General features: G+C 45.4%; 1 protein-coding gene across 3 annotated transcripts in view; it reads right to left on the reverse strand.

The window, feature by feature from the left end:
• The window catches only part of LOC128402159 (cytochrome P450 20A1), a 44379-nt gene that overhangs the window by 2387 nt on the left and 29482 nt on the right, over window positions 1-12510 (reverse strand). For all 3 annotated transcript variants that reach the window (XM_053366118.1, XM_053366135.1, XM_053366126.1), the window contains 5 exons: window positions 11808-11862; window positions 8842-8962; window positions 6751-6862; window positions 4781-4845; window positions 975-1064 (listed from right to left, as the gene is read on the reverse strand). In XM_053366118.1, coding sequence (XP_053222093.1) covers window positions 975-1064; window positions 4781-4845; window positions 6751-6862; window positions 8842-8962; window positions 11808-11862 — 443 coding nt within the window. The remainder of the gene's footprint in view (window positions 1-974; window positions 1065-4780; window positions 4846-6750; window positions 6863-8841; window positions 8963-11807; window positions 11863-12510) is intronic.

The following is a 12510-nucleotide window of genomic DNA, read 5'->3' on the forward strand; positions in this document are numbered from 1 at the left end:
AGGTTAAGAACAGTTTCAGGTTAAGAATGGACCTCCAGAATGAATTAAGTACTTAACCTGAGGTACCAGTGTATTGTAAGTTTAAGTTAAGTCTGCAGCAACTGGATTTCTTATAGACAGTGCCAATCCCGAATGTATTGGATTTGTGACCGTTATGCTAATTTGCCTTCAGTAGATGTAAAGCTCTGCTGGATGAAATATTAATTGCCTCTATTTTTTTGAGAATCCCGCAACGTGTTTTAAGATTTTACTCTGCTAACTATATGTTGGAATCTGCTCTGGATCAATATTGAGTAGGATTTCATGACAGTACCCCACCCCAAACACAGGACGCGGGTGGCGCTGTGGGTTAAACCACAGAGCCTAGGACTTGCCGATCAGAAGGTCGGCGGTTCGAATCCCCGCGACGGGGTGAGCTCCCGTTGCTCGGTCCCTGCTCCTGCCAACCTAGCAGTTCAAAACCACGTCAAAGTGCAAGTAGATAAATAGGTACCGCTCCGGCGGGAGGGTAAACGGCGTTTCCATGCACTGCTCTGGTTCGCCAGAAGCGGCTTAGTCATGCTGGCCACATGACCCGGAAGCTGTATGCCGGCTCGTTCAGCCAATAAAGCGAGATGAGAGCCGCAACCCCAGAGTCAGTCACGACTGGACCTAATGGTCAGGGGTCCCTTTACCTTTTTACCCCACCCCAAACCCTCCAGAGGGAGCCTTTTTTTTTGCAGGGAGGGCCCAGTCAGTCCGGAGGCGAGGGGGAGAGTAAGAAAGAGGAGTGGACAGAAAAATTCCCTTCCATCTTATCTCTAGGATCAAAGCAAGAACGGGCAACGGAGGAGATCACACAATCCATTAGGTGGAATGACCTGGAGAAAATGCTACCCAAAAGGCCCTCTCTCTCTCTCTCTCTCTCGCTGCCTCACTCCTCGTAGAAACAGGGATGCTCTGTTCTTGCTCCCCCCCCAAAAAAATATGCTCACCTCAGTTCAGGGCATTCCTGGCTCCCTGAGAAACCCAGAAGGGAGAAGTTTTTCATGGCAGAGTCGTCACTGAATCTATCTGGATCAAATCTACAAGAGAAAGAAGGAATTATTATTATTATTATTATTATTATTATTATTATTATTATTATTATTATTATTATTATTTATTCCCCGCCCTCCCCAGCCAAGGCTGGGCTCAGGGTGGCTAACAAGCAATAATAAAAACAAGTTGAATAAATACAACTTAAAAACAAGATTAAAATACAACATTAAAATATTGAAACATTAAAATATTAAAATGCAGCCTCATCGCAGGAGAAGAAAGGAAAAAGAAAGAGGGGGAGGGAATCAAATTGGCTCCAAGCCAAAGGCCAGGTGGAACAACTCTGTCTTACAGGCCCTGCGGAAAGAAATCAGATCCTGCAGGGCCCTGGTCTCATGAGGCAGAGCGTTCCACCAGGCCGGGGCCAGTGTTGAAAAGGCCCTGGCTCTGGTTGAAGCTAATCTGACTTCCTTAGGGCCCAGGACCACTAGGGTGTTGCTATTTATGGACCTTAAGGTCCTCCGTGGGGCATACCGGGAGAGGCGGTCCCGTAGGTACGAGGGTCCTAGGCCGTGAAGGGCTTTAAAGGTCAAAACCAGCACCTTAAACCTGACCCTGTACTCCACCGGGAGCCAGTGGAGCTGGAAAAGCACTGGGTGAATATGCTCCCACGGCAGAGACCCTGTGAGGAGCCTCGCTGCAGCATTCTGCACCCGCTGGAGTTTCTGGGACAGCTTCAAGGGCAGCCCCGCGTAGAGCGAATGACAGTAGTCAAGCCTGGAGGTGACCGTCGCATGGATCACTGTGGACAGGTTGGGGAAACCTCCCTGACCCCAAAAACTAGGTCTGCAAGAATGCCATTATAAGGCAGCCAGAAAGTACATCAGTACAAAATACACAGGGCCCAGTGTCTGTGTGCCTGAACCCTTTTCTCGCTCGATTCTCTACTGCTTGCTCAAAAGCCCTGCAATCCAATTTCTCTGCTCTCCTTCCTTCTTTCCTTGCAGCCTGCACAATGCTTCCTGCCAATTTTTCTCAACCCGGCCAGGCTGCGAACAAGTACCTGTGAAGAAGCTGATGATTCATTAGAATGAAAAGCTTGTTTCACCATCAGGTCAGTGGGTTTTTTAAAGCAATTATACAGCCTAGTCTAAATTAACGTTAAGATTGCCATCATCGAGGGACTGACAAGGCGGTAAGATGATGCCAGGCATTAAATAATTCAGTATTTGAATGACTGGTATTAGTAATTGTATTATAATTTGGTATTGTTATAATGAGGCTGTTATTGGATGGTAATTGAAAATTAAGATGATGCCAGGCTGTTTATTTCCAAAGCAAAAAGGGGAAAGAGCATTCGCGGCAGAAAATAATATTGAGTAGAGGCACATGTGCTATGTTGCATGCATGGTATTTCTCTGGGTATGAAAAGAATTACCGTATTTTTTGCTCTATAACTCACTTTTTCCCTCCTAAAAAGTAAGGGGAAATGTGTGCGCGTCTTATGGAGCGAATGCAGGCTGCACAGTTATCCCAGAAGCCAGAACAGCAAGAGGGATCGCTGCTTTCACTGCGCAGCGATCCCTCTTGCTGTTCTGGCTTCTGAGATTCAGATTTTTTCTTTTCTTGTTTTCTTCCTCCAAAAACTAGGTGCGTCTTATGGTCTGGTGCGTCTTACAGAGCGAACAATAGGGTATTTACTTTTTATTCTTCAAACCTTCAGCTGTTTGAGTGTTGCACCCTTTTCTTAAAAGCCAGCTGGGATTTGCAGTGAAACAGCAAATTCAGCTCATATTTGCTGAATTCCCCACTGCCAACTTTTTAAAAGCCAACCTAGAGACAATCAGAACAGGCAGCTATTAGTAGCTGCCGAATAGGGAAGAAAATTCATTTTTTTGCTTTTTGGGTCTGGCATAGGCTGCTTTCAGGACCAGGCCTATGCAGCAGGATTTGCAGGAGACGACAGTCTCTCCCTGTCAGAGTTGCTTCCACTTCCCATACTCCTGTCCCCCACCCATAATTTCTTTCATCCCACTGACATCATCACCACATCCTTGCCATATAGCTCTCAGCCAGTGCCCTCATTCCCCCCCCCCATGGCTTGCACGCTGCAGGAATTGACAACAAGCTCCGGCTGAAAACCAGTTTTGTCCAATTTGGAAGGTGCAGGCGGAGCACACACACAAGATCCCATGCTCAGTCTATGGTATCCACCATTGAAAAGTATCTTTGGGACCAGGACTCGGATAGAAGATTTGCAATTTTAAAAGTTAGCAGAAAGAAGAACTCTTTGATTTAAAAAATAAAGGCACTTGCACCTGAAAACAATTTGGAACACTGTGTATAAAATGGGTCGATGATAATACATAATGGAGATTCATTTGGATCTGCTGCCTGTCAAATCCGTTCGACTTCCGAAAATGTTCGAAAACCAAGGCACAGCTTCTGATTGGCTGCAGGAGCTTCCTGCAGTCAGTTGGAAGCTGTGGAAACCGCATCGGACGTTTGGCTTTGAAAAACAGTTTGCAAACCAGAACATTCACTTCCGGGTTTGCAGCATTCAGGAGCCAAAACATTCGAGTCACAAGGCGTTTGAAAACCAAGGTACAACTGTACTCCAATATCCAACACCAAGCCATTTTTTTACTTTCCACCCTTCCCCGGCCCCAAAAGAAAGTGTGGCAGCCATTTTTTAAAAGGGACAACAGCACTTGCACTTCCTGTTCTTCCTGTGGAACTCCTGGAGACTATATCAGCACCTACGATTCTTATTGGCTGTGTTGCTCATCTGCTTCCTTTTTCCAAGAGGAAAGCTATGGCTGCTGGAAAGAGAACAGGGGCCCTTGGACTGAATTTATTTCTTCAAATTAAGCCCTACTGTGTTTCCGCCCTGAACTGAAATTAGTAAGCAACCCCAGAGCCACGGTGCCCAAACTATTAAAAGTTGCCATCTGGAGGCCAAAGAGAGCTAGAGCAGTTCCTATTATGCTGCAGAAGTCAAGATCTGAAGCCAAGAATCCATAAAAATGAGTCTGGAAATAACGAGATAGAACCTCCATTTCCTTAAAAACAAAAATCCATGATTGATGTTTCCTCCTCCGAACCACAGATTTCATTATGAGACCCATAATGATTGCAACATCTCCTTCTCACAGCGACCTGTTTTTAAAAAGAAAATCCTGCACACAGCATTTGCCACAGAAGGTCATGAACGTTCAGAAAAGGAAGTTATTGATAAAAAAAAAATGCCACCAAAAGCATTTTGCAAGAACACATTTGCAAAGCCCTGAGTTTGAAAGCAAATCTGTCTTAACAAAAGGGGCTTTTCACCTCACCCATGATGTTTAATTAGGTTCAAAAAAATAGAGAACTGAACTGAGGCTCCAAGACTTTGGCCACCTCATGAGAAGAGAAGACTCCCTGGAAAAGACCCTGATGTTGGGAAAGATGGAGGGCACAAGGAGAAGGGGACGACAGAGGACAAGATGGTGGGACAGTGTTCTCGAAGCTACCAACATGAGTCTGACCAAACTGAGGGAGGCAGTGGAAGACAGGAGTGCCTGGCGTGCTCTGGTCCAGGGGGTCACGAAGAGTCGGACACAACTAAATGACTAAACAACAACAACATGTATGTATGTATAAATAAATTATTATTATTATTATTATTACAGCCCACCCATCCATTTAGAAACACATGGCAAAATCAGCTGGAAGGCAAGGGGAAAGACAGAAATGGATAAAGTTACTTGTGTTTCCGTACTTATAGGGCAACGGCCAAGTCGAGCTGTCATGTAACACCACACCGAGCGCATACAGCACGAGAGTCTGAAACGAAATGAAAAATGCATCACTTTAGCCAGGTCAGATGACACACCACATTTGCCGCACACAAACTGCGCACCCTAGCAGACCACTGCGGGCTTTGCAGAGGGACTCTGTTCCTCTCAACAGGCCTTTCTCCCAAGCAAACTCTTACAGGATGTCAACTGAATAAGCTTTATTCGTGCAAAACCCAACCACCTTGCAGAATGAATTTGAAGTGAACCAGTCTAATTTCCAGTTGTTAAATTTGAAAGGAGTGGGGGTTTTTTTTGGGGGGGGGGTATTTTGCTAGCGAAAGCAGACATCTGCTAGGGAGCCAGCAATAATACATTGCTGTTATTGGGGGTGGGGTGGGGGTGGAATGTATTTCAATGAAGGAATGCAAAAAACCAAAAAAAACCCAGGCCCTGCAGGCTTCATTTTGTTTGATGAATGGAAATTAAGATAGAAACTTCTAGGCAAGCTGATTAAAACAAGGCTGATGGAAGATGTCTTATTCTAGTTTGTCTTTCAGATTGGCTCATTTGAGCCTTCCCTTCGGATGCAATGAATGCTTTGAAGCTCTAAAGCGGACATCAGGATGCAATCCTGAGCATGTTTGCTTAGAGAAAAGGGGGGTTTGGCTCTAAGCAAGCACAGCTTGGGGGAGGGGTCAGGATGAGGGAGGATGTGAATGTACCATTTAAATCAGGGGTCAGCAACCTTTTTGAGCCGTGGGCCGGTCCACCGTCCCTCAGAGCATGTGGTGGGCCGGACTATATTTTGGAGGGAAAAAAATATAAACGAATTCCTATGCCCCACAAATAACCCAGAGATGCATTTTAAATAAAAGCACACATTCTACTCATGTAAAAACAAGCTGATTCCCGGGCCATCTGCAGACCAGATTCAGAAGGCGATTGGGCCGCATCCGGCCCCCAGGCCTTAGGTTGCCTACCCGATTTAAATGAAGGCAGTAACCATAGCTTGGCTGATACAGGAAACCAAGGTTACTTAGGAGATTTCCTTTTAAATCGTGGTTTATACAAAGGGTCTTCAGACGTGGGCAAAAGTCTCGGTGATCTCATAGCCTGGCTTACTGGAAAAAGAACGCCCTGGTTTCTTATCCTCATGCATAAACCTCTACCTAAGCATTCCTATAATAAAAACAAAATATTAGCTTTCATCCATAGGAAAGGGAGACTTAAAAAAAAAACTTTTAAAATTTTTTAAAATTAAGTCTTATAGAGGAAAAATACAAAACTTAGTATCTTTCCCCTTTTTTGAACCAAACTAAGACTTTGATCTAGATACAATAAAAACATAAAAAGGGGGGGGGAGAAATGGAGAGAGAGAGAGAGAAAGAAAGAAAGAAAGAAAGAAAGAAAGAAAGAAAGAAAGAAAGAGGTTAAAAGAGAAAGATCGAAAAATAAGATTCAGAAAGTAAAGAACTTCTGATTCTTCCTATGTCTGCTATATAAAAACAATATTCGCTTCATCCAATCCAATATAACACCCAACAAATCCACTTTCTATGAGCAAACATTATTTTCAGTCCTCAAATCTAAATACAGTGGTACCTCGGGTTAAGTACTTAATTCATTCCGGAGATCCGTACTGAAACTGTTCTTAACTTGAAGCACCACTTTAGGTAATGGGGCCTCCTGCTGCTGCTGCGCCGCCGGAGCACGATTTCTGTTCTCATCCTGAAGCAAAGTTCTGAACCTGAAGCACTATTTCTGGGTTAGTGGAGTCTGTAACCTGAAACGTATGTAACCTGAAGCGTATGTAACCCGAGCTACCACTGTATCATTATTTCTTTTTCATGCAAAACGTCTCCGAGAGGTTTCCAACCTTTAACAAATGTTAACAATGACTTTTCTCTGATTAAAAGAAATGGAGGCTTTGAGCGCTGGCTTCCAGTCCTACCTCTTTGGGAATAATATGCTGGTCAACGCTGCCCTCCAGCTCTTGCAACCGAGCCGCAATTGGTGTCAGTTTTGATGTCCTCACCGTCTCGCACAGAACCTGCCGGCAATATCTGCAAACAGAGAAACCCATTGTAAGCCTTTCGCTTGAAGCAAGAAAAAGGCGGCAACAACAATGAAAACACACTTCTTCAGACTCCTGAGGCAGGCTTCTTAGATTCTGTAAGGGCAAGAATCAAAACCGAGGGCTTCACGTTAAGTTACAGCGCAACTTGTGGCAGGATCAATCCATTAGCGTACAAATTGCATTTCGACTGGCCAGAACGCAGGCACAAAACATTCCCAAATTGCTAACCATGCTTTGAAGAAAAGAAGCACAGATTCTGATGTGGGGCTCACGTACTCCATGCCTCCCGAGTCTTTCACTTCCACCTCTGGTCCATGGATTTGCTTAAAAATCAGGGCCTAATGTTACAAGATTGCCTCGTAACCAGGGTTTGCAAACCCACTTCAGTTTGTGTTGACCATGGTTATATGGTCTCGGTCCAGTATATCTGAAGGAGCGTCTCCACCCCCAACGTTCTACCTGGACACTGAGGTCCAGCACCAAGGGCCTTCTGGCGGTTCCCTCACTGCGAGAAGTGAGGTTACAGGGAACCAGGCAGAGGGCCTTCTCGGTAGTGGCGCCCTCCCTGTGGAACACCCTCCCACCAGACGTCAAAGAGAACAACAACTACCAGACTTTTAGAAGACATCTGAAGGCAGCCCTGTTTAGGGAAGCTTTTAATGTTTCATGTATTACAGTATTTTACTATTTTTTGGAAGCCACCCAGAGTGGCTGGGGAAGCCCAGCCAGATGGGCGGAGTATAAATAATAAATTATTATTATTATTGTTGTTGTTGTTGTTGTTGTTGTTGTTGTATCTGGACTTAAACAAAACATAGAAAGGAGGAGGGAAACTGGTGTAAGGGAGAGTAACAGGAGGAGTGCAAGGTCAGTCTGGATGACCGACTTCTTGAGCATTCATCCTGATTTGTTTGCATAAAACTCGTGGGGAGGTTGTAAGGCCTCCATTCAGATTTGTTTGCAGAGAGACTATAGGATGACATTGCATCAAGCCAACTGCAATCCAAATTCGCCCGGGACTTTTCCTATCACTTTCCTTACTGCAAGAAGTCAGATGTTTACTTGGAAGCAGGTATGCTACACATAGCTGTCAACTAACAGATTTGAAAATAAGGGACCAGCAGCCAAAATGAGGGATTTTAGTCAACCAGCTCCTTGCCTTTCCCCCATAACAGTCAATCGAAGGAGCCTCCAAAACAAATCCAAAACGCCCACTCCCATGAGATCGCCGCCCGCCATTGTACTCAACCAGCTCTTTTCCTTTTCCCCCACCATGTGCCCCCGCTCCAGACAGGCCTTTTCTCCAGCAAGGGTGAGTGGGCCGTTGATGACGTATCCATCTGATTCCGAGCACATCCATCTGATTCTGAGCCCCTCCGAGCCAAAGGCAGAAAGCCCAGCCAGCAGCCAAACGAAGCCTCAAGTGGTGGTTCCCACAGCGCAGCAACCCGGCAAAGGGGATGCAGCAAGGAAAACCACCGTCACCTCTCCGCTGGGAAGCGCTGAGCAAAGGCGAGTCCCTAGGCAACACAGCCGATTTGATCGGCACAAGGCATGCAAGCTCCACCTCCCAGTTGTTCTTAGACTCCTTATTGGGTGAGCAACGCAGCCAAGCAACACAGTTGGAGCCTCCCTCCTCCCTGGCCGGCAGGGAGGGGAGCTGCTTCCTTTGAAACCCGGGAAATTTATGGGATATCATCAATCCGGGACAGCAGCAGGAAACGGCGCTGGGATAAGGGACTTTCCCGCCAAATAAGGGACGGTTGACAGCTATGCTGCTGCACACAAGTGCCAATTCGTCTTTAATTGCACAAGCTGAATTTGCCTGCGTGAGATTCCTACATGCCAAATCGCAACAGCGTGGAAGAGGTCCAGGGGTGTGCTCTCAAAACTGGTTAGGTTATCAGGAGAGTTGTAGCTGTTGAGTCCCAAGCACAGCCCTAAAACACACAACCAAATGAATACCTGAGTTGCTCAATTTTCACAGGTGTAACTGGACCTTTTCCAAGAACTTGGTCCATCTCCTTGTAAAGCTTCTCCTGAATTTCTTTTGAGGTAGTCAAGAAATAAACTGCCCAGGTGCACACTGTTATATAAAAAAAGAAAAAGACGAGAGGATATGTTAAGTCAGCAATTTCTTCCTTTCGATTTACAGTTCCTGTACGGTAGCTAAAAAAAAGAAAGCAAAAACGCAGAATGTAAAGATCAGATCATACGAAGCAGTGCTACCCACAAAGAGGAAACAGCTGTTCTGGGGAAACGAAAATATATGCTTGCAAAAACCAGAAGGACATTTCAAAAGGCTAAAGAGTTCTTTTGAAGTATGGCTGCTACTTAGCAATTATGGAGTGCTTTCTCCTAAGTGCGCCACATGTAAGATTCAGCCAGCGCTATAACCACCCTGTAAAGTAGACAATTATTATTATTATTATTCCCACTTTGCAGGTGGAGGCTGGGGAGATAGTAGCTTGCTGAAAGCTATCCAGTGAGTTTAAAGCAGAGCCCAGATTTAGATGATAGACTTCTAGCTAATAGCCCCTATGCTAGAATAGCTTTTGAAGGAGTTGGAGATCTCTAGAGCAGGGATATGGATCCATCCCATGAGATGGCCATTTCGACAGGCGGGTGGGAGACTGCCTACCTGTCAATCAACCGACATCGCTATGGTGTCAGGCAACAAATTTTTCTGCACCGGGGGGGGGGGGGGGGACGGACTAAGCCAAGTGAGGCTTAATGTTTCCACATATCTGCAACTTCAAGCCTGTAGAAGTTTCCCCATGCCCCATTTAGGGCAGGGGTCAGCTACACTAAAGCCTTCTTAGACTTTACCGATTGGTAGGGTGAGCGTTGCTCCCAGAGAGGAAGGCGTCAAAAGACACCGAGGTTGATTCAGAGAAAGAGTTCTTGATTTCTGCTCTCCGGAGTAGCAGAAAGGCACTTGCGTGGTCAGTTCACAGCAAGTCCGAAGAAAGAGAAATTTCACACAGTGTATATATCCTCCAGGCACCCTCTTCCCCCTTCCCCAGGAATCCAGCCTCGTACACTCATACAAGTAAGTTGACAACCATGACCATAAACAGATGTTCCTGTTCCTGTACTCTTATCTTGGGGTTAAGAGGGTCACTCAGCTATGGAGTTTCCCTTGACGCCATCTCTATCTCCAGCCGTGTCTTGCAGAGTCTGTGTGTCAGTGTGTCAGGATATTTACAACCTACAAGATAAGATAAGCCCCAGCTCTGCCGTCCCATCTCCACTTCGGAACTGACAAGGCCATCCATTAAGCGTCACGGACTGATAAAGGAGAGGGCTTTGTTTACACAGCTGGGTTCCTGTTATACATTGGCTCAAGTGCTCAAGTTAATGGTTTTTAGCTAATGGACCCTTGGAGAAGGAAAAATGGGGATTTTGGGGCCCGTTTCAGACTGACTGCACAGCCAGGCTTTAGATTTGGGAAACCCATTCCTTCAGCACTACCGAGAGCTCCATTATCCCAGCTGGCTTGCTCTTACCACTGATCTGCTGACAGTCTGTGACAGCAAGCCTCTCTCGCTGGCACGCAACAAAAAGCGTACTTTTAAGGCTCATGATCATGCATCTGCAGTCATGTCTCTACCTGCGCCATGCCCAATGGCATGTACGGCATCAGGTATGGGGCAGTTGGTTGTGGTTTGGAAAAAATGGCTTCATGTGATGAATGGGGACCAATCTCACCCCTACTCAAGCCACCCCAATCAAGTGAAACCTGATTCTGATTGTTGTCGTTTAGTCGTGTACGACTCTTCGTGACCCCATGGACCAGAGCACGCCAGGCACTCCTGTCTTCCACTGCCTTCCACAGTTTGGTCAATCTCATGCTGGTAGCTTCGAGAACACTGTCCAACCATCTCGTCCTCTGTCGTCCCCTTCTCCTTGTGCCCTCCATCTTTCCCAACATCAGGGTCTTTCCCAGGGAGTCTTCTCTTCTCATGAGGTGGCCAAAGTATTGGAGTCTCAGCTTCAGGATCTGTCCTTCCAGTGAGCACTCAGGACTGATTTCCTTAAGAATGGATAGGTTTGATCTTCTTGCAGTCCATGGGACCCTCAAGAGTCTCCTCCAGCACCATAATTCAAAAGCATCAATTCTGATTCTGATATAATGATCAAAATAATATTCTGTCCTTCATCAGGGCTCTGTATGTGGGAATTTCCCATTTTATCTTTGGGACTACTCGACAAGGTAGGTTAGCCTGGAAAGGCAATGACCCAAGGTCATCCATTTTAATTAATTAAATTTCTGTACCATCCTTCATGCAAGGATCACAGGGCAGTTGGCAATATTAAGCTTCATGGCTGAGCAGTGATTTGAACCCAAGACTTCCTAGTCCTAATTCACCAACCATAGTATGTTGCAAGAACTGGACATGGAGGAAGGGTTTAATTTCCTTCTTGGGCACAAATCACCCCATGTATAGGATAAGCCCACAGGTGTAGGGTCAGCCAAGCCAGTTGATTAAGGCATGTCAGTTCATTGGTCAATCAGTGGGTTTGTCTGGGAGTCGGAGTCTGTGTTAAGTCTTGAATTGCTTGCAGAAATATTTGTATATATCTGTATCTGCAAAGCCGACAAGCTGTATGCCTATATCAATGCCTGGAACTGTTTTACTGAAGCCTTATCTTCTGCCCCAGTAAACTATTTTGGACTTCAAGCTGCCTCTGTGTGGAGAATGGAACTAGGCGCAACTTCTGCTACGTGGGTCTCACTTCAGAGTCCCAACAGAATACACTCTTTGCCGTTGCTCACCTATGACTAGGCTTGGTCCTATGGGCAACTTTCTATATTTCCATTGGCCTAGGACCTTGAAGACTAAAATCTATTGTGTCTTGAGTTTTCACAGGCACAAGCCTACGCCCGTCAGTTGCACAACGCTTTAGGTTCCGTTTTGTGTACTTACACTTAGCTGTGATTATGGACCCTGCCAGCGAGAATATCATTGTGTCTTCCAAAATCTAGGAAACAAAGTCTGGTTCAGGGAGACCGAATCAGTACATGGTAAAAATTGTCACTATCCCATCCAAAATCTTGGCTGAGGGGACAGATAATAAAATAGCAGGATCTGAGTAATTGCTCTAGTTATTAATAGACTAAATAAGAAGTTTGTTTAGAATATGTAAAAAAATAACAATATTAGGACCTGGAATTAATTCTATACTTGCTAATTACAGATACAGTTTGGGAACAGAAGGAATGACTTATCTTCCATAGCCCCTTTACAGATGTTCTGAGTAGAAAAAATGTGCAACGTCACGCAAACATTCAAAAACCTACACAGACACACAAAGAGCCCTCATATTTGTCCACCACTGCGTTCAATAGGGTGTACAGTGGTACCCTGGTTCTCAAACGCTGAAAACCTAGAAGTGTTCTGGTTTTTGAACGTTTTTCAGAAGCTGAACGTCCAATGCGGCTGTCTGCTATTGTTTCCGGGGCACCTGCACCAATCAGAAGCTGCGCCTTGGTTTTTGAACATTTCGGAAGTCAAATGGACTTCCGGAACTGATTAAGGTTGGCGCTTTTATTTTTGCTATTTATTTTGTTTTTTTGAGGCTTTTCCGGTTAATTTGTTTTTGTGACTGTGTGGAACCCAGTTCAGCTAC

This window comes from Podarcis raffonei, chromosome 1 (assembly GCF_027172205.1).
Source record: "Podarcis raffonei isolate rPodRaf1 chromosome 1, rPodRaf1.pri, whole genome shotgun sequence".
Classification (NCBI taxonomy): domain Eukaryota; kingdom Metazoa; phylum Chordata; class Lepidosauria; order Squamata; family Lacertidae; genus Podarcis; species Podarcis raffonei.